A 21,999-nucleotide genomic window follows, 5' to 3' on the forward strand; every position below is an offset into this window, starting at 1 on the left:
AAGTGGTACCTGAGGCCTTTCTGAGAAGGTGGCTTCCCCCCACCTGCTGCCTGTGTCCCTCACGCCCACGAGGGACTGTGCAGGCAGGGGGCAGTGAGGGTGCTGTCCCTCTCCAGGTCACAGGGGCTGGCACTGGGGGAAGCCACTCTTGGCAGCATGAGCCAAGAGCTGGGCATCCCAGCCAAAGTCAATGCAGCCATCATTGCTGCCAGGCTCCCTGTGCCCAGGAACACCCGAGCGAGTGCCAAGGGCCTGTGTTAAGTGGGGTGCTGCTTCCCCTTCCCCCAATCCTCCTCTTGCTCACATGTGCTCCTGCACCAATTTTCCTCCTGGAATCTTTATGAAGCAGCCAGGAGACTGCAGCATTACCTTTTCTCAGGGGTTGGAGCTGTGGCGGGGCTGAGGCTGGGTTTGGCACAATTTGGGGCTCTGAGACAGCACCTGGAGTTGGGGACATGGGAATGCTTGGGGCCTGGTTCACCCCACCTTGGAGGCTGGAGCACTGACATCATTGGTGGAGGAAGAAATGAAGGTGCTGAGCTCCTTTGGGAGCTGCAGCAAAGGAGGGGCAGAACAGCCAGACACTGGAGCACCCTCAGCCCAAGGTGCCCTAAGCTTCCTGCTGAGCCCCCAACCAGCTCCTCCCAACCAGCAACCTGACTTCACTGCCTTCATTACCTCCTGCCTGTGTCCTGTCCCTCTATCTCAGCTATCTCCTGTCCCCCATATTGTTCTCACTGGAGTCCCTGATGGCCAAGCTGCCCAAGAGGGGAAGAGTCATCCCCCTGGGGACACTGTGCAGTTGCAGGCTGGGGTGGTGGTGCATGAGGCACATCAGGTGAGTGGCAGAAGGGACAACCTCCTCCATCCATCGCTCTGTCAGCCCCTGCCATCTACAGACTGGTGCCCACTGCTCACAAATGCCCTGAGGCTGCCCCACCACATCAGCTGGCTGCCAGCCCTGCAGGGCACCTGCTCCCTGCCTGCTTCTGCCTGCACATGCCTCTGGCAGGGTCCTTGCCCTAGCCCCAGTGTGCTGAGCACCTGCCTCGTGCCTCATGCCAAAGAGACCAGCGTGACCCTTCTCCCTGCCCCAGCTCTGCTGACAATGCAGCAGGCACCAGCCCTGGCCCTACACAAAACGGTTTGATCTTCTGTTCGTGAGTGATTTATTGCCCATAGCTGGGTACCCAACAACCTACTCCTCTGGGGATGGGCAGTAAGGCAGCTCCTCTTCCCCTCCCCAGGAAGCCAGCAGCATCTCTGGCTGAGCCTGGGCTGGTGGGTGTTTGGCAGACGGAGGTGGAGGCAGCTTTTGGTGCCGTGCCTGTGCCAAGAAGGCGTGTCCCAAACGCTGGTGACGCTGTTGGTGCACGGCTGGACCCCACGGGTGTCTATGGCTACAAAGAAAACTGATGGCAGTGGGTAGCAGGGTCCCAGCCCTGACATTGCCCTGGCTCTGGGGGAGAATGAGCCTTTCCTGGGGCAGTCTGTGGGAGAGTTAAGGAGGTTGTGCAGACAGGAGGGCGGCCATCGCACTCTGCTGCTGGCTCTGCCGTGCAGGCTTTCCAAGCTGCTCGCCATTCATTTCCGAGCTTATTAAGAGCTGGGCTTTGTCAATAACGCACCATGTAAAGCACATTGTTGTCTCTTAGCAACCCTAACTGGTTTAACAAGAACTTTGGGATTTTTTTTTTTGGAATATGGAAGAAACACACCAGGAAATGGCTGCGCCAGCCGGGTTCATCTGGGAGCATCGGTTCTCCTGCCTGCGGAGCCGTCAGCGCAGCACAATGGCTTGGCCCCGGCTCCTCGGCGCCCGGCCCCGGAGCTGGGCAAGCTGGCCTTGCTCCCACTGGAAAACGGCAGAATGGGAGGCAGTGAGAGGCTTCTGTGTTGGGGGAAATGCTGACGACGGGGAGGTCACCAGGCTGTGCGGGCCTGGATAGGATGGGCTGGGCCTGTCTGGGTAGGGGGTGGGGAAGTGAGGAGGGTGGGGAGGGACCGTGTCCTCGGCGTGTGGACAGCAGAAAGCCTTGGTCATGCCCCACTGCTCTTGGCTTGTAGCCCTCCTCGTGTCCCCCAGCCCTTTACCCTGCATAGCTGCTGACTGGGGTGTCATGGTCAAGAGCAATGAGCAGGTGGTGGCAGAGCAGATGAGACCTCAGATCCCCTACTCCTGCCTGAGAAGAATGAGGATGCAGAGGAACAGGGCTCCCACCACTACCCTGCCCAGGCTATACTGGGGTAGCTGGGTCCCAGGGACACCCTCCCCATGGTTCTGGAGCCAGTTAATGGCAAATGGCACCAGGGAGCACTAATTGAAGTGGGCAGGGCGGTGAGGGTATAAACAGCACAGGAGGTGAATCTGCAACTGCAGGCAGTCAGTTATTAATTCCAGTGAGATGTTTTGCCCCTTGATTTCCTGTAATCCTGCCTTTATGTAATAGCAGGGGAAGGGCAGGCAATGGTGTGGGGAGCAGGGAGCTGGCATGTGGAGGGGGCTGGGTCCAGCATCCACACCCCCATGTCAGCTCCAAGGGTGTCAGGGTGAGAACCTGCTCACTCAGCATGCAGCTGCCATGCTAGGGTGACATGGGGACCCCTAGCATGTTCCATGCCTCACCCATGGGAACTGCTGCCTCTCCATTCCCATCCTGGGCCCTGGAGGGCTGTGGTCTGCTTGGGGACATTACTGGGATCTTGTATTCTCGTATCACCTCCTGGGTGGGGGGATAGGAACTGGCAGAGCTGACTTCCCCACTGTGTGCTACTGACATGCAAACATGGGTGTGTTTGTGCATGGATGCACTTGCACATATGGATTTAATCGCACATGTTTCCATGTGGGCACGTGCACATGCCTGTGTGTCTGTTCACATGTGTGCATGAGTGTGCATGCATGCACACTTGCATGTGTTTGCACACCCGTGCAATGCTGTGTCCCCCAGCACATGCCATGGGACACCACCATGTGCATGCTCAGGAGCATAGGTGCACGTGCAGCCCTGTGGCAGGGGGCCTAGCTGAGTGCTGGGGTCGACAGCAGCCCTTTGTGCTGGCTGGTGGCAGCTGGGACCGTGGTAAGCTGAGAGAGCGCTGGGTGATGAACCACTCCCCTGCTTTCAATTGGCTGAGCAGTAAATAAATAAAAGGGAATTAAATAAATAGAGGCGAGTTGGTTTATATAATCATTGGTACAGTTTGTCCTGAACCTCTGCACGGATTAGAGAGCTGGCACTGGCTGTGGGTCATTAGCAGCTGGGCTGAGCCCCCCACGGTGTGGCCACCCTGGCCCCCTGGTCAGCGGCTCCGTCTTACCTCCTATTTACCTACCTGGGTACTTTTTAACAAGCAACCTTGGGGAGGGCTGTGCACGCATGTGCACTTGTGTTTGGGTGCCCTCATGGATGCATGTGCGTGGCTATGTGCATGCCCATGCACGAGGGAGTGTGCGCACGGGAGGGCACCCAGGTGTGCGGTCGAGGGCGCCTGCCTGAGCGTGCCAGCGTGCGTGAAGGCAGCTGTGTCCGTGCGTGCATGGGTGTGCACGCGTGTAGCTATGTGCGTGTCTGCAGGCATGCACGTGCCTCTGCATGTGCATACGTGCTTGTGGGTGTGCAAACATGGATGTGGGCATGGGCACGGGCATGTGAATGCCTATAGGTGTGTGCATTTGCCTGTGTTCAAGTGGGTGGGAGCAGGACAGCACATGTGTGTGCTGTACCTGCGGGCACACTCGTGTCCCTGTGTGCTCCTCTGCACAGCCATCGCTGTGTGTCAGGGTGGGAGGGGCCACTCCTCCAGCGCCGTGGCACCCAAGGGAGGTGACACCCTGGATGTGCCAGCACGCACTGGATGGTGGCAGACCAGGGTCCTCATGTTCCCTCAGACCCCGCCCTCGCCATTCGGGGGTTCTCCGCACTCCTCGGCTCCATCGCCGCCCCTCAGCCCTGTCCAGGGGAAGCCACGGCAGCGTGTCCCGGGCTAGACCCTGCCTGTCCCCGCCGCGACCCTCGGCTCCCGAAGCCCCAGGGTAGGTCCGCCGCCGCCCGGAGAGGTCCCTACGCGCTCGGCTGCTGCCATCTAGCGCCTGCCGCGGCCGGCCCAGCCTGGCCCGCAGGGACCGCAGGGAGCCCGGCGCCCGCGGCAGGGCCCCGGCCCTGAGACAGCCACCTGCGAAGCGCAGCGAGTTCGGGCACCGTGGTTCTCGCTGCAGCGCCGGGGGGGCTGGGGTCCCCTCGCTCTGGGCTCCTCGGCGGTGGAGAGGCCCGGAGCAGCCCTGTCCAGCATAATTTTAGGGTTGAATTAATGATCTAGCAGGCCTTTTCCAACCGAAAGAATTCTGTTATTCTGTTCTGGGAATTGAAGGGGGAAAAAGGCTTTTATTGTACAAAACCTATGGAACCAAGCCTCCAGGGAAGGGCATTACGTTGGATTTACAGATTACATTGGCTGGAAGGGACCCTCAAAGGTCAACCTGTCCAACCCCCCCTTGCAATGACCACTGACATCTTCAACTGTATCAGGTTGCCCAGGGCCACATGAAGTCTGATCTTGAATGTTTCCAGGGATGGGGCCTCAACCACATCCCTGGGCAACCTGTTCCAGTATTTTATCCAGTATGTTGGATGCTGACATGCTGTCTGGACATTCCTTTACCTCCTCTTCTCAAGCTACCCTTCTACCTGGGTGCAGGCTGTGGGAGTGCAGGATCCTGGCTTACCCACCAGTGACTGTCCCAGTGGGGCTGACACACTGCCAGGGACTGGTGCCCTGGGCAGTGCTGGGTATTTCATTGCCATGTAGCCATCAAGGACTGGCCTGCAAACCACCACTGCAGCAGTCCCCAGTTGAGCCTTTTTATGCATGATACTGGTGGGCAAGTTTCTCTGCAGGCAGCCAAGCCTCCCTGAGATGGATGTGCTCACTCTGCGCTCCACACCTGCTGAACCAGGGACTTGTGCTCTGGCAGTGATGGAGCAGCCTGCTGCATCCTGCTCGGGCTCAGCACTGGATGGGCTGTGCTGAGGCTCACCAAAGCCTTGAAACTCTTTTGTGCAGATGCTGGTTCCAGCCCTGCAAAGAGGTGTGTGGGGGGTGATCAATGGAGTGTCAGCAGAGATTTGGGCCCCTCAGTGCTGTGCTCAGGATATCTTGGCAGGAGATGCCACAGGAGCATTTTTAGCTGCGTAATTCATGGCTACCTCAGACCTGATTAATTTTGTTCTCCATTGGTTAATCCATCAGGCACCTGTCAGTGGCTGATGGATGCACTCTGGGAGGTGGGCATGCTGGGAAGGGCTGACGTGAAGCCTGAGTGCCAGCTGCATCCCTCGGTGTCAGCTCCAAGCTTTGCTCCTGTTTTATGTGGAGTAACACAAAATGTGACAAGCTGGGATACAGCGTGGCAGGGACACAATCCACCTGCCTCAGGGAACTCACAACTGGCTGGTGGTGGCACCCAGCTGGGCAGCATGAGTACAGTGCTGGGAGTGCGTGTGTGCGCGCTCGAGGCTGTCAGTTGTCCAGGTCACCATCAATTTAGATGCATTTCCTACCTATCCTCCCAGTAATTAACATTTTACTTAGGGTTTTGGGTTAGGGTTGATCAATTTTGCCTGTGTTGAACCTCTGATGATGGCTTCATTATCCTCAGCTGCAGCTGAATCCTTCCTGGGCCTGCCCACTGGGACAAACTCCAGTCCTCGCTGGGTGCCCTCTCTTTCCCCTTGCCCTGTCTGCCCTCTTGCCTGCTGGTTTTCCAACCCTGCCCAATCACTCAGTCAACATGCTGACAGAGCACCGCGCCTCCAAAGCTCCTCTCCATGGCTCTGTCAGGAGATGCCCAGCTGCTCAGGGCATCTCTGGAGCCTGGTGACCCATTGGTGATGCTGGTAGCAGGCAGGTGAGGCCTAGGGTTTTGCTGGAAGGATGTGAGTATTGAGGAGACTTTGAAGGCCAAGGAGTCACAGGAGAAGCTGATTTTGGCCGGGCTGGGGATTTGATGACATTTGGGGATATTTAGACAAGAGGCTTCTGGGGATAAGAGCATCCTGCTGGCTGGGATCTGCAGCACCAGGCACTGCCTGCGCTGGGGGCTTGGCCTCCGCTGTGGACACAGCACTTTGTGATTTGTGGATGGAGGAAATGGCTGTGTGGGAAGGGAAACAGCATGAGAGACAGACTGTAGGAACTGAGGCCCTGGAAATAATTAATTTCAAGGCCTGCAGATTGCTTTCTGTGGTTTTGGTTGTTTTGGTTATTTGATGTTTTTTGAATGTTCTTTTATTATACTATTCTTTCTTTGTCCTTGTTTTTAATCAAAAGCCAGGCTTTTTTTTTTTGAGAAGGGACTCAGGAGCTTTTCATGAACATTTCCCCATCTGATGAGATTTGTTTTCATATGAATGAAGGCTTTGGGCAGGAAATAAACCCAGAGGTGAGCAATGAGAGGAACTCAGTGTTGGGTAGCAGGGCTGGAGGGAAGATGCTTTGGGGTAAGGGTGCTGGAAAGCCTCACTGGGCTGCAGGCCCCTCATGAGGATGGACTGCACTGAATGAGGTAAATCTTCCAGATTAAGAATTGCTGTTTGTCTTGCTGAACACGAGCCAGCAGTGTGCCCAGGTGGCCAAAAAGGCAAACGGCATCCTGGCCTGTATCAGAAATAGTATGGCCAGCAGGAGCAGGGAAGTCATTGTGCCACTGTACTCAGCACTGGTTAGGCCACACCTGGAGTCCTGTGTCCAGTTCTGCGCTCCTCAGTTTAAGGACATTGAAACTCTTGAACATGTCCAGAGAAGGGCAACACGGCTGGTGAGAGGCCTTGAGCACAAGCCCTACGAGGAGAGGCTGAGGGAGCTGGGGTTGTTTAGCCTGGAGAAGAGGAGGCTCAGGGGAGACCTCATTGATGTCTACAACTACCTGAAGGGAGGTTGTAGCCATGTGGGGCTTGGTCTCTTCTCTCAGGCAACCAACACCAGAACAAGAGGACATAGCCCCAAGCTGCGCCAGGGGAGGTGCTCAAAAAAGGATTGGACATGGCACTTGGTGCCATGGTTTAATAGTCATGAGGTGCTGGGTGACAGGTTGGACTTGATGATCCCTGAGGTCTTTTCCAACCTTATTGATTCTGTGATTCTATGATTCTATGATTCTATGATTCTATGAAAGGATGGTTTGAAAGCAGAGTGTGTCTGCATGCCTGTGCTGATGTGTGTCTGCATGCCTGTGCTGATGTGTGTCTGCATGCCTGTGCATGGATGCAAATCTGTGTGCACACAAGCATGCGTGGTGTGCTGTGTGCATGTTAGCACACACAGCAGATGTGTGAGTGGAAGAGACTTGTCCTGATTGAAGCAGAGCTCTCCTGCCCTGGGGCTGCAGTGCTGGAAGCAGCAAGGAGGAGATGCCACAAGACAGCACCCAAAAATACACTGAGGGACGGAGCAGCCTTTGTGGAGTTGGGAAGAGCAGAATCTAAGGACACTGCAGCCCTGACAGGGGGATGGTCATGAGGTGGGCACTGTGGAAATGGGATGCTGCCAGGGCTAAAGTGGTACCATGCACCCAGTTTAGCAGAGCTAGTCCATACTCATGGGCATCACCCCAACTTTATGGGAATGTGGAATTACTTTCCATGTGCCAGAAGAGGGGTGAGCCCCTCCTCAGGTAGGCAAGAGGAAGTAACTGCAGTGTTGGTTGCCATGCCAGGCATTAGCTCCTGCCCTGGCATGGGCCATCTCTGCCATCCCTGGGTCAGAGCTGCTGGGAAGAGAAGCACCAGATGACCTGGAAACAATCCCCACAGTCAGCACAGACTGGGGGAGGAGGTGATAGAAAGCACACCTGTGGAAAAGGACTTGGAGGTGCTGATGGATGAGAGATCATTAAAATGATCAGGGGACTGGAACAGCTCTGCTGCAAGGACAGGCTGAGGGAGCTGGGGGTGTTCAGCCTGGAGAAGGCATTGGGGGGACCTAATAGCAACCTTCCTGTACATGAAGGGGGCTACAAGTAGGCTGCAGAGGGACTGTTCCCAAAGGCCTGCAGTGACAGGATGAGGGGCAATGGCTTCAAACTAGAGCAGAGCAGATTTAGATTGGATGTTAGACTCTGGGCAACGTGAGGATGTCCCTGCTGACTGCAGAGGGGTTGGACTGGATGACCTTTGGAGGTCCCTTCCAACCCAGACCATTCTGGGATTCTATGAAGGGAGTGTGACTGAGCCAGCTTCTCTGTCTGGAGGGCCCTTGGGCAGGAATGCTTCAGCATTCCCACATTGCCCAGGATGTCTGGCTTCTCTGCATGGATCTGGTGGTATGAAATTCAGTGCTCTGCTTCAGTTTCCCAGGCATGCAGGGCTCTGCCTACCTCTGCAGCACCCTACATCACCTTCCTGGGCATCCCCCCACGGCTGCCTGCTCATAGCATGGCTGTGTGTGCTTGGGCTCCATGCACAGCCTAGGGTGGGTGTGCACACCTGTGTGCTGGCTCATGCAGAGGGCTGGCTCACTCCAGGGCTATGGGCCCATGAACCGCTTCTGCTGCCCTGCTGGGACTATGATCAGTGATCAGAGGCACTATACAACACCAGAGCAGGGCACCCAGGGCCTTGCACATCCTCCCTCACTGTCCTGTCCCTCAGCTTCCCTTGTCATCTTTTTGTCCCCTGCTGTCCTTGACCTCACCTTCTGCTAGTCCCTGCAAGATGTGATGATCCCGTGGGAGTAACATGATGCCACCCTTGCTTACACTACAGAGTCACTGGCAGCAGTAGGGTGGAAGAGTGAATCCATCACCTGGCTCCACAGCAAGAAGGGAAGCACCCAGGGACAGGCAGACAGAGACAGCTGCAGGATAGCTGGGGAGGGACTGTTTAGGAGGGCTTGTAGTGCTAGAACGAGGGGTAATGGTTTGACAGTAGAAAAGGATAGATTTAGGTTGGACATCAGGAGGAAGTTCTGCACAATGAAGGTAGTGAAATACTGGAACAGGTTGCCCAGAGATGTGGAGGCCCCATTGCTGGAGACATTGAAGGTCAAACACGGTGGGGTCCTGAGTAACCTGATCTAGCTGGAGGTGTCCCTGCTCATTGCAGGGGGGCTGGACGAGAAGCCCTTTGCGGGTCCCTTCCAACTCGATACATTCTGTGGTGAAACCCTGATTCATTGTGGCAGAGGCACCCACAAAGCAGACAGCAACAGTGACCCAAAAATGTAGATTTATTGTAACCAAAATTATTCATCACTCTTCCCAACACAGTCAAGTGACAGGGTGGGATGTCAGTTGGGAATACACTGTGACACAATCAGCTGAGCTCCAGCCCTAGGCTTTAAAGAGTATTCTTTCTAGGAGCATGAACCAAAACGTACTCATTCTCACTCCTGAGGTGGAACCTCCCACCAAAGGGTACCCAAAATACACGTTCACCAAAGGGAGGCTGAGGGCTCAATCCACAAAAGTATCTTTAGATCCCATTGCAAGGGGAAAGGATCTTAGTGCCAAGCTGCTTCCTGCGTGGAAACCAACTCCAAATGTCTCTGCAGTGGGACTCCATTGATCCCCTCAGTCGAGGGTGCACTCTGGTCAGTTCTAATTCGTTGGAGGGCCAAGCTTACAGAACCACACCAAAGCAAGGGAAGAGCCTGGGCCTGGAAGCACCAGGTAATGTCCAAAAGGCACCAAGCTGATCTTAACTGGCTCCTAGCGAGCCTCCAACAAGCCTTAGTCCTCTCTCAGGTGTCTGCCAGGCTTTGGTGTCTGTCAGGACAGTCGTACCTGCCACGCTGAGCTCATGTTCCCAGCTGGTGGAGCTGGGGGCTCTGCTTTAACTCCCATGTGGGACCCCTCCTGTATCCTTTCCTGGGCCTCTCCAGTCCCTGAGATGTGATCTGAGCATCTCTTTGGAATGTGACACTGAAGGTGGAGAGAGGGGAGGGAACCCTCCTGGGAAGGGACGACAACAATTTATGCCCACCTGCTTCTCCCCATTCGTGAACAGGCACAGCGTGGCACATCGCTGCCTCCTGCCCCAGGGCTGTGAGCCTGCCCAGGGGGTAGGGTGGACGCTGCTCTCCTTTGGGGCTGCGCAGGCAGGAGGGAGTGCCCCAGAGCTATACGAGCCAGATGCCCCCAGCTTCCAGGGCCAAGGAGAGCACCACAGCCCGCAGGGCTGTCCGAGGCAGGCCCCTGGCGCAGGGTGGGCTGGGCAGGCTCTCCCCTCTCGGGGCGATGTGGGTGGGACGGAGCCCCCCGCCCCCTTCCCTGGGTGATGCGGCTGTGGCAGGCGCTGGCCGCGCACAGGGCCCGCGCACAGGGCCCGCGCACAGGGCCCGCGCACAGGGCCCGCGCACAGGGCGCGCGCAGCCCCGCCGCTGCCGCACACACCGAGGCCGGCCCCGCCCAGCCCGTCGGGCGCGGCCCGCCCCTCGGCGCGGCGCGGGGCGGTGCCCGGCGGCTCCGTTACGCGGCGGCGGGGGCGGGGGCGGGGTGGGGTGACGTCAGGAGCTGTCCCCGGTGCTGGAACAAGATGGCCGCCCGCTAGCCACAGGGGCGGCGGCGGGAGCGGCGCCGAGCCCCCTCCGCGCCCCCTCCGCGCGCCCCGCGCCGGCGCCGCCACTGGGACCATGTCGCTGCTCTGTGTCGGAGGTACCGGGGCAGAGGGGAGCATGTCGCGCGGAGGGGGCGGCGGGCCGCCCCCAGGAGCCCCGCTGGCTGCCACGGGCGGGTCCCCCTGCCCCGGTACCGACAGAGCTCCCGTCGGGGAGCAGCGGGATGCTGGGGTCCGGCGCAGGCTGGGGGGAGGGTGTGGGAACGGCTTCATTCACAAAAAAACGGCGCCCGGATTTATGAATGAACCGGCGGGGGCGCGCGCGGCGCCGGGCCCGGGAGCGGGGGTGGGGAAGCGAGGGGGTGCGTGGGCACTGCCCGCCCGCCCAGGGTTACCTCCGCCGTGGGCAGCGCCAGTGAAGGAGTCCCCCTTGCAGCTTCCATCCCAGCCTCCCTCGTCTGACCCTCTCCCCCTCCAGGCCCCTTGAAGCCTCCTTCTTTTCCCTCTCCCCCTCCCCCATCTTTCCCTCTTCACCCCTCAAACACAGACCTGCGAAGACCCCCACCCGTTCACCCTCTCATCTCTCCCCAAATACCCCCGCAAGCACCCCTACAGACCCCTGCTCCGCACGTCTGTCCTTAAGCACCCCCACCATGCAGACACAAACCCCTGTGTTCCCAAACGTCCCCACCCTAAGCATGCCCCAGATGCCCCCCAATGCCCCACGTCTATCTTCAAGTCCCTCAATTTCCACACCCCAAAACCCCTCACTCCAAAGACCCTCCCTGCTCCCAGACATCAGCTGTCTCCAAGCACCTCCACATTCCCATCCTGCCAAACCAACCCCATACATCTCCACATCCCCCCATCTTCATCCCTCCCCTGCCCCCCCCACTCCTATACACTTCCCCAGATTACACATCCCCCATGCCCCTGCCTGTACAGCCCCACCTCGGGCATGATGATGCTGCAGGAGTTGTAGGCGGCTATGGGGATCAGGGCAGCAGCGTGGTGGGGTGGTGGGGTCCCACTTAGGGGTGCTGGTCATCCCATATTGGGAGGACTGTGCGTGTGGGGGATCCTTGCGCTCCGGCATGTTGGGCCCTGCCCAGCTCGGTGCACAGCTGGATCCTGCAGTCACTCTGGATTGTGTGCTCAGATGAGGGAGTGAGAAGTCGGGGGGGGTCCCTTTCCCCCTTTCCAGGTCCTGTGGCACCATGAGGGGGAGGCACTGGTGAGTCTCAGGGTGGCAGAATGGAGGTGGCAGAGTGGCATTTGGGAACAAGGTGAACAGTGTCCCCTCCCCAGGGGAAATCAGGAGGACAATGGGAGCTTTCCCTCTCCCACCGCATCCTCGTCCCTTAGGTGCTATCACAGCCACCTCTCCCACGGCAGTGCAGTGAGCAGCTCCCTGGAAGGCCAGGAGCTGTGCTAAAGCTGGCATGCCCTGTGCAGCAGCCAGTCCCAGGTTGGGGTCTGCCCCTCTGGCAGGGGAGGTCGGCATCTTTGCTCCCGTTTAGGGACTGTCACACAGCGTGACACCTCCGGTGAAGCCGAGGGTGGAGGGGAACAGCTCCCTGAGGGTGGATGGTGAGAAACAGCTCCCGTCAGGTTCAGGCTTCCCCCACCTCCCAGCTGCTGCTCGCTGGAATTTGCTGTTTCTGTCATCCTATTTTTAGGGTCCCAGGGGTGGAGGTGCCACCCCACAGCCTCCCCCAGTCTTCTCTTATGTCTCTTAAGGGGCTGAGGCCGTGCACAACCCCTGAGAGCTTCATGCTGGGGGGATGCACCTCAGCGAGGGGCACTGAAATGGCCCTGGGGTGAGTGAGGACAGGAATGCATGTCTGGGAGGAGGGTGTCTGAAGTGAGGGAGACAGATGGACAGGTGGGTGGAGGGACATCTGGGGGAACAAGTGGATAGACGAATGGTCAGATGGATGGTGGGGTGGGGAGATGTGAGCAGGCAGACAGAGGAGTGGGTGGGTAAGGGGATGGGTGGGTAAGGGGATGGGTAGGTGGATGGATGTATGGTGGAGGGAGGCTGTGGATGCAGAGACAGGTGAGTGAATGGATGGTCGAAGGATGGATGGACAGGGACGTGGTGTATGGACAGACAGGTGGATAGATGGGTGAATGGATGGAGAGGTAGGTATATGGCTGTGCAGACAGAGGGATAGACAGACAGGCAGACAGACCTATTGTGGGATGCCAACAGCCCAGCCTGGTTTTCACACTGTTGCCATTCTGACCCCTGCCAGCTGCCTCCTGTGCGGTTTCCCCAATGGGCCAACACGGCCCCCAGGAGGAGGCTGATCACCACCCAGCCCTGGAAGATGCCTCAGTTCTTTCAACCACCCACTCCCATGGGGTCCTGCTGTCCCCAGCTCCTTGTCTGAAGGATCACAGAGAACTTAACCCAAAGGTGGCACCCCAGGACCCATCATCCCTGTGCCATCCTTGAGGACCTGTTATTGGGTGGGAAGGTGGCACAGCCCACTCTGGGCCATCGGCTGCAGATGGTGGCAGCAGGACTTTTCCTCAACAGTATCTGACAGCCAGAGGAGCCACGTGTTCCCTGGGTGATTGTTTGTTCCTGGCAGCTTGTGTATTTTTGGAGCTTTCCTTCCCCTGCTCTCCTGTCTCAGAGGCAGGAGCTGGTGGAGAGCAGTCAGCACTGATGGCTGCCCCTAGGTCTGAGGCAAGGGCAAGCTCCCATGCTGAGGGTCCCTCTGCAGCTCTCAGCACACACCACAGGCAGGTCCTGGTACCAAATAATGTATTAGAGCAGAAGAGTAAAAAGTGCAAGATATTCTAGACTATGAAATAGAAATCAATGTTCTGTTCTGTTCTGTTCTGTTCTGTTCTATTCTATTCTATTCTATTCTATCATATCATATCATATCATATCATATCATATCATATCATATCATATCATATCATATCATATTATACATAAAATACACACAGTCTAATATAATACTGCACAGTGATGCCAGCTGTCCTCACCCAATTGCCTGAGCTCCTAGATCTGCCACCCTAGGGGATCTTCAGGATCCCAGAGCCTTGTACATGGCCTTGAACCAGCACCCCCATCCCTGACTGAAGCCCCAGTACTCAGAGTCCTGTGATTCCCTGGGAGCATGGCTGCCAGTTATAGAGCTGGTGATCTTCCTTTGGCCAATGAGTCACCCTGCCTGTGGCCTTCTTGGCACAGGAGAGGTGGCCAAGGCAAAAAGGATCCACAGTTATCTTCTGAAGGGTGTGCTGAGGCTGAGCCGGTGATTTCCCTCTGCCTTACATCCCCCTAGAGGCACCCTGAGGCCAGGCAGGGGCTGCTCATGCTGCCTCCTCTGAACCTTGCTAGGCACGTGGAATTGGTAGCATCCCCATGGCCCCTCCAGTGCTGGCAGTGGGTGATAAGTGGCTGACAAGTAGCATTTCTCTGAAATCAAATTACCTCTGGTATCACCAGGGCTATTTTCATCCCTCCTCAGTCACGTTGGTCCTTCCTCTGCTGGCACCCGCGTCATTTAACTGCTCTCTGGATGCTGTGTCATTCCTTCCCTGCCTGCTCCCCTCCTGGGAGCCCTGAGGACACTGCTTGCCTCTGCCACCTCTTGGCTTTGGCAGCGCTGCTGCCTGGCTCTTCCCAGCTGCCTGTTTGCCTCCCCATTGTGGACAGAACTTGGGTACCAACCCCCCCTGCACTCCCACTTGCAGCACTGGTGTAAAGCTGAGGGGTCATCAGAGCAGGGCTCCTCCAGGCTCCTCTCTATGGCTCTGTCACCCAGGGCATCTCTGGAGCCTTGGTGACCCATTGCTGATACAGGTTGGACTGGATGATCTTTGAGGTCTTTTCCAACCTTATTGAGTCTATGATTCTAGGATTCTATGATACTGGTAGTAGGCATGTGAGACCCAGGGCTTTGCTGGGAGGATGTGAGTATTGAGGAAGCTTTGAAGGCCTAGGAGTCACAAGAGAAGTTGATTTTGTGCCAAGCTGGGGATTTGGTGACATTTGGGGATATTTAGACAAGAAGCTTCTGGGGACAAGAGCATCCTGCTGGCTGGGATCTGCAGCTCCCTGCACTGGGGGCATTTGTTCCCATAGTGCTAAGCAGGATCCGGCCCAGATGCAGCCACTGTCCCACCCCATGCGATCAGCCCCCTGGGAGGAGTCTCCAATGGGCAGGATGGGAGCCAGTCTCTGGTGTCCACAGGAGGGGGACAGGGCTGGGGTGCAGTGGGGGCCACTCTGGGGCTCTCAGCTACACCGCACTTTGGGGTACACCTCCACTACCCCAGGGGCTGTGGTCAGGTGGGGAGGGTTGCAGCTTCCCTATCCCACATCTTTCCTGGACGAAATCTGGGTCAGTGGTGGGAGATGGTGAGAGCCTTAACCCTGGTGTTGCTGGGCTGGTGGCTCTTGTGGGGACTGGAGCTGGGGGAGGGTTCTCCCAGTAGCCCCCACCCTGGTCCTTTCACAGCAGCACACATATGGTAGCATCCCAAATGGATCTGAACTCAGATGTGATGAGGAAAAGGCAGGGAAGGGAGGTTGGGCATTTGGGATTGCAGTCAGATGCTTCAGGTTTTCCCAGAGGGGAAGTTTTTGGAGTAGGCCTTTGTTGCTCTCTGGTGCCCTGCTCCAGCTCATGCCTGATCCCCCTCCCTCGTGCCTGGCACTGGGGGTCTCCTGGAGGAGGGATCTCACCACCTTTCCCCATCTTGCAACTGGGAATGGTGGAGGTGGGGATACATCCAGGTCTGGGGTTCCTCCCACCTCTTTGACACCCTGGTGGGAGTCCCCAGCTCCTGCACAAGTCTCCCAGGCTGAACCTCTTCCCTCCTTCTCTGTCCCTTGCAGTTAAAAAGGCCAAGTTCGACGGGCCCCAAGGTAAGCAACCACCACACCTACCTGCCCACCTTGGGGTATGGGGCTGGGGTTTGGCTTTTGGGCTGATTGGATGTGGCAGGATCAGAAGAAGGGCTGGGTGGTGGCAAGGGGATGCCTGTCCCAGGCATTGTCTGGCACACACAGAGATGGGGGTGCCATGAACAGGATTGGGGGGCTCAGAGCTAGCCTGGACAACTTGTATTAGAGCACTGAGGGCAGTGCAGGAGGTCTCCATGGGAGGGTGGCTGTACAGGGTGCCTAGGGGGGGTGGGTGCATGGCTGGGGTGGGGGATGCACTGGGGGCCACTGGCCTGTGCTTCTGCTCCCACAGAGAAGTTTAACACCTACGTGACACTGAAGGTGCAAAATGTCAAGAGCACAACCATCGCGGTGCGGGGCAACCTGCCTGCCTGGGAGCAGGACTTCATGTTGTGAGTAACCAGGAGCCACGCTTGCTTCTCCCACCCCTGCTGCTCCCCCCTACCACCCTGCATGGGGAGGTCCTCCACTGCTAGTGCTCTGCCTGTCCCCAGTCTTGGCAGGCTTACCTGAGTCGTGGGACCAGGGAGACTGGCAGAGGCTGGGGGGGCCCTGGGGCACTGCTGGGGTGACCTGATGCCTCTCCCCACTTCCCAGTGAGATCAACCGGCTCGACCTGGGCCTGACGGTGGAGGTGTGGAACAAGGGCCTGATCTGGGACACCATGGTGGGGACGGTGTGGATCCCCCTCCGGACCATCCGGCAGTCCAATGAGGTAGGGAGCCAGGCATGTCCTTCCCCCTGTCAGATCCTAAAGGACATGTAGCCAGCCCCTGGCTGTCCTTGGGGAGGGCCCTGTTTCAGCACCCTTGTGTGCATGGGGCTGCGGTACCAGAGAACGGGCGTCTGTGACAGCTCTCTTCACCCCCATTTCTGCCCTGCAGGAGGGCCCTGGGGAATGGCTCACACTTGACTCCCAGGTTATCATGACTGACAATGAGATTTCAGGCACCAAGGATCCCACTTTCCACCGAATCCTCCTTGACACCCGCTTTGAGCTACCACTGGGTGGGTATCATCCCTGGGCCTTCAGGGCTGGGGTTCAGCCTTCCTTGCCCCCAGCCCCAGGGATGCTCATGGCCCTTGGGGGTGAGGATGGGTGTCTGATCCTGTAGCCCCAAAAGCTGGGGGCTGGTTTAGGGTGGGGTATCTGTGCACCACTTGTGGTCTTTGCTCTTGCAGATATCCCTGAGGAGGAGGCCAGGTACTGGGCCAAGAAGCTGGAGCAGCTCAATGCCATGCGGGACCAGGATGATGTAAGTCAGGGTTTAGCCAGGCCCAGGGTGAGGGTCAGGGAGCAGCAGTGCTGATCAAGCAGCCCTCACTGGCCTGTCTCTCTCCAGTATGCCTTCCAGGAGGAGCAGGAAAAGCCTCTGCCCGTTCACAGCTCCCAATGCTGTAAGTACTACCCTGTTCCTGCCCTGCTGTGAGACCCTCCACTGCCCTGTCCCTCCAGCTCCCCACACTGTGGGGTCCATGCTTGACTTGGGGCACTGGACTCCAATCTGAGTGGGGCTCAGCCTCACCCCACACCCTATCTCAATCTTTGTTCCCATCATCTCTCCTGTGTCTGCTGATGTTTCCTTGCTTTCTCCTTGCCCTGCAGTGTTTGAGCCCTCCTGTAGAGCTGAGTTCTAGGGGAAAAGGGTGTGGGTGGGCACAGCAATGAGGCTGGTAAGGACAGTCCTCTGGGGAACCTGGGCAAAGGGCAGCAAGGCTGACAAAGGGGGCTGCTTGGTGGGGGCACTGGCAGAGAGATCTGGGAGAGCTGGGGTGGCAGCTTGTCTTGTCCCAGCCTGTGCCATAGCACTGTCCCCAGCCTGGGTTGATGTCTCCATGCCCAGCCTCAGGCACTGTTTATAGCCTGTTTTGCTATCATCATGCCTAGGCCCTGGCACTGCCCCCAGTGCAATTCAGTGCCACCTTGCCCACACTTAGGCCCCATCCCCATCCCATTTTAGTACTGCATTGTCCAGTCCCCATCCCTCTCCCCAGCACAGCTCAGTGCGAATGTGCCTCACCCTTGAATACTGTGCCCCAACCCAACTTGGGGCACTGTCCCCAGCCAAGCTTGGTGCCACCATTCCAGGAAGATGCTGTTTCTTCCCAGCCAGCTCCTGCAGCTGCCCTGGAGCTGCCTCCATACTTATTGTCTCTGCCTTTTTTTGTTGTTGTTTTTTGTAGGCAACTGGAACTATTTTGGCTGGGGAGAACAGCAGAGTGAGTATCCTGTCCCCTCCTCCCTCTCTGCTTGGTGGCCCCCAATGCATCCCCCTTTTCTGTGCCATAGCCTAGCCTGGGGCTGCTCAGGGGTCCTGTGGCCTCATGCAGTGGGTCTGTGCTGGGTGAGGATGGAAGCACTGAGCACCCTGTGCTGTGCAGGGCTGTCCTCATAAGCTGGCACTGTGAGGCTCTGTGCTCTCAGGGTGGCCTGGTGGCAATGAGCAGGTTGGGCTTTGCCTCTACCCTGTCCTCATCTTGCCCCTTTGTGTACATATTATTTTCCCCCTCCCCCTGCCCCTTTTTGCTCCAAGCCCCTTTCTGTAGAGGGGAACCTGCACATCTTGTCCCCCACCACTTCCTGAGTCCATCTCCCCAGCATGGTCCCATGGCTGTGGCAGCACAATGGTGGCAGTAGCAGGGCTGGGCTGGGTGCGGGGCAGATTTGGGGTAGCCCAAGCTGCAGCATCTGTGGGGCTCTCCTGCTCACTGTGGCCCCTTGCAGATGATGACCCTGACAGCACAGTGGATGACCGAGACAGTGATTACCGCAGCGAGACCAGCAACAGCATCCCACCGCCCTACTACACCACCTCCCAGCCCAATGCCTCTGTCCACCAGTACCCCATGAGGCACCAGCAACAGAGCTCCCGTGACTCCTACACTGACTCCATGCAGAGCTACGAGATGGACTACTCAGACCAGCATCCCATCAGGTAGTGTTGGCATAGCCAGCTCAGCCATGGGACCTGCTCTCTCAATCTGCCCTCACAGGTGGCAGAGTTCCTGGGGTGATGTCAGGGAGGGTGCTCCCAGGGCAGTGAGTGACAGAGGCAAGGATGTTGAGGTGAGGAAGACGGTGCTGGTGCCAGCCCCAAGCCCTACCTTCTAACTGAGAGGATTTCAAGCTCTTTTGGGTCACCACTCTTCTCTGTCCTTGCTGGGCTTTGGGAACCCCAAGCCCCATCTGCCCTTGCTGGGAGCTGAGCTCGTGGGATGTGGCACGGCTGGGGGTGCAGAGGTGGCTGCTTGGCATGTCATCACCTTAGCCACAGCGCAGCCCAGTTCCTTGCCGGCATCCAGCCTAAGGTGCCAGCCCCATCCACCAGGACAGAGGCTTCCTGCTGGCATCCTGGCAGCAGCAGGGGATGCCAGGGCACGGTGGGTGGCAGCGGTGCGTCGCCTGGAACTTCACTGATGATCTTCCTCTCCTCCCCGGCAGACGCTATGGTAGCGTCGACTCTGCCGCTCACGGGCGCAGCGACGCTGAGTCCGCTTCTGAGTCGAGCAGGCGGTCCAGCCGCCAGCCTTCCCTTGAGAGCAGGCGGTCCCTAGACCTATCCGATAGGTGGGTGGCTGCAGCACTGTGTGCCGTGGATGGCTGCAGCACTGTGTGCCGTGGGTGGCTGCAGTGCTGTCTGCTGTGTGCCGTCGCAGTGTGCCGTAGTTGGTCCTTGCAGCCGTGGTGAGGCCAACACCAGTCCTGGCAGGGGTGGTCTCGTGCCACTGCAGGGTCTCTGTCTCCCAGCCCCAGGCTGCCTTGCAGAGGAGCAGTGTTGGCATGCTCTAGGTCTCTCTTGGCCCCATGGTGTCCCTTCTTGCTGCTGTGTCCCAGTTCATGGGGGTGATGTCCCAGCACCTTGGCCCTGCTCACTGGCACAGTGACTGACTGGCAGCACTGCTGCCTGTTCACTGTCATGCCAGACGGTATGGGAGCTGGGGCCTCAGGGACTCAAATGCCACCCTCCATTTTTGGTCACCTCCCAGGAAGCACCTGGCTGAGCAAAAGCCTTATACAGTGATTGGGACCCTCATAGTGTGCCAAGGGTCCTTCTCTCAGCTCTGGACAGAATCAGGCTGGAGAGGTGAGAGGTTTCCAGACATAAGCCATGACTCCTGCCTCTCTGTTCCCTGACTCCCCAGGGTACCTGAAAGATGCTGGTATGCCTTCCTGCGGGCACCAGCCTGGGTATTCTCCAGCATCCTCCTTCCTGTGGTGTCTCCTGGCTCCCCACTGCCTGGCCCTGCTACTCTGGGCCCAGGACTCTGCCCATCCTGTCCCATCCCCTTGTCCCCTGAGCCCTTGCCCACTCCTGAGCCCTAGCTGCCAGTGCTGGAGACATGGTGTCAGCCTCTTCCTAGGCATGTCGCTGTCCTGTCTGCATGTTTGCTTATGTGAGCCTCTCTCCATGGACCTCTGCAGCCGCCCTGTCTGCAGCAGCCTCCTGAGCTGCAGGGAGACCCTTTGCATTGCTGCTCCCCCAGGAGCAGGTGACTGTGAGAGGGGAGTACTGGAAGGTCTGAGGCCAATGGGACAGATGGGGGTGGTTGCAAGGGGTCTGGCCCGGCAGGAGGAGTGGAGAGGGAATGCCTTGGGTAGGGATCATGTGGTTAAGGGGAGTGATGGTGCTGAGGGAGGGAATACCCAGGAGGTCTACAGGGAGTTCTGAGGTGTCAGAGTAAGATATTGAGTGATGGATCTAAGGGTTTGGGGCAGGATGGTCTGGGAGAAGCTGGAGGCAGAACCTGGCTGGGGGTGCTGCCTGGCTGCACTGTGCTTCCACCCCTGGCAGGGATAAGCTGAGGGGACAGACACCATCACCTACCTCCCCACACTCAGCCCAGTTGAGAAGGTCAGGCCCTTGAGAGTGCCTCAGCCTGTGGGGCTGTTCCCAGCCCATGGTGCCTTCTGAGTCTCTGCATTCAACTCCCAGGACAAGAAGCCTGAGCCTGGTGCTCACCTAGAGCTCTGCCCCTGGGGAAGCTGCACTGTTGTCTCACCTCAAGCTCTTGCTGGGGTGCATGGGGCAAGCCAGGCTGCGGACCTATGGAAGCCCTGTCCTTGTCCCCTTGTCCCCACAGCCCCACAGGAAGCAGCCGCTATGCCTCGTCGGCAGAGCTTAGCCAGGGGAGCTCCCAGCTGAGTGAGGACTTCGAGAACGAGAGCCTGCGGGACTCGGAGCTGGATGAGAGGGATGGAGACTCCTACCACTCCTGCCACAGCTCTGTCAGCTACCACAAGGACTCGCCCCACTGGGACGAGGAGGAGGAGGAGGAGGATGTCCTCTATTTAGAGGAGGGGGAAGAGGAGGAAGAGGAGGAGGAAGAGTTCAATGAGGACGAGTTCAATGAGGACTACAGTGAGAACGAAGAAGGCTACCCCAAGGAGGAGGAGGACCTGCAGGAGCAGGGCACCTATGAAACCACTGAGCATGATGCCTACCCCTTACCACAGAAATCTCCTGGGCAGCAGCAGCAGCCACCACAACAGCAGCAGCAGCAGCAACCCCAGCAACCCCAGCTGGTCCCACAGATGAAGCTGCAGCAGCAGGAGAAGAAGGAGGAGAGGAAGGAGGAGAAGGATATCTCTGCCCCCCAGAAGTCCCCAGAGGCTCTCCAGGCCCAGCAGGAATCAAAGGAAGTTCCACTTGAAGAAGCAACCCAGGAGCCTGAGCTCCCAAAACTGGCTGAGAGGTAGGAGGGAGATGTTGATCTGTTCCTGGGATTGCACTGGGGGTGCTCTGGAGGTGGGCTGGGGCTGGTGCTGTGTTAAATTGTCTTGGGGCAGCACCAGAGATCTTCTGCAGTGCCTGGGGCCTATCCAGGTGCTTCAAGCATCAAAGTTGGGGAAGCCCACGTTGTGCCACCCAGTCAAGGGTGAGTCCTCTTGGGCACACTGCCTGGGCCCAGCAGAGCTCAATGCATTTGAGATCCTGTCAGGGTTACTGTGGTGTGGGATTATAACCTGGGACAAACCTGGAAATGGAGGAGGTGAGGGCTTGGAGCTGAGATTCTTCTCCTCTGGCTCAAGCTATTGGCTCCCTGCATGGAGGGTGTATGCTGGAGCTCATCACAGTCAGAAGACTGCTTCATAGGAGTCAGTCCTCTCCCTAGGCCAGTGCCAAAAGATCATCCATGGCCTCCTATGCTCTACAGATGAGCTATTTGGTTGCCAGGTCCCTGCTGCAGCATGTGACTCATTCATATTGAGGGACTAATTTCTATAAGCCTGAAGGAGGCCTATGGGGTAGCTGGAGGATAGCTGGCCTTGTTCCAAAGGCATGCAGTGATAGGATGATGGACAATGGCTTCAGACTGCAGGAAGTTAGGTTTAGGTTAAACACTAGGCTGAAATTCTTCCCTGTGAGGGTTGTGAGGGCTGCCCAGAGAAGCTGTGGAGGCTTCAATCCTGAAAGTGTTGCCTTGAGCAACCTGAACTAAGTGGGAGATGTCCCTGCCCATGGCATGGGGTTGGAACTAGATGTTTCTTCCATCCCAAACCACTCTGTG

General features: G+C 57.7%; 1 protein-coding gene across 1 annotated transcript in view; it reads left to right on the forward strand.

The window, feature by feature from the left end:
- The first annotated feature begins 10,523 nt into the window (after positions 1-10,523).
- Positions 10,524-21,999, forward strand: part of LOC137450180 (protein unc-13 homolog A) — a 37,714-nt gene continuing 26,238 nt past the window's right edge. The window contains exons 1-10 of the mRNA XM_068156444.1: positions 10,524-10,651; positions 15,421-15,450; positions 15,782-15,881; positions 16,087-16,204; positions 16,374-16,497; positions 16,672-16,745; positions 16,833-16,887; positions 17,674-17,709; positions 18,215-18,425; positions 20,572-21,183. Coding sequence (XP_068012545.1) covers positions 10,630-10,651; positions 15,421-15,450; positions 15,782-15,881; positions 16,087-16,204; positions 16,374-16,497; positions 16,672-16,745; positions 16,833-16,887; positions 17,674-17,709; positions 18,215-18,425; positions 20,572-21,183 — 1,382 coding nt within the window. The 5' untranslated portion in view covers positions 10,524-10,629. The remainder of the gene's footprint in view (positions 10,652-15,420; positions 15,451-15,781; positions 15,882-16,086; positions 16,205-16,373; positions 16,498-16,671; positions 16,746-16,832; positions 16,888-17,673; positions 17,710-18,214; positions 18,426-20,571; positions 21,184-21,999) is intronic.

This window comes from Melanerpes formicivorus, unplaced genomic scaffold, assembly GCF_026170545.1.
Source record: "Melanerpes formicivorus ecotype bairdi unplaced genomic scaffold, bMelFor1.0.p_v2 SCAF_34, whole genome shotgun sequence".
Lineage (NCBI taxonomy): Eukaryota > Metazoa > Chordata > Aves > Piciformes > Picidae > Melanerpes > Melanerpes formicivorus.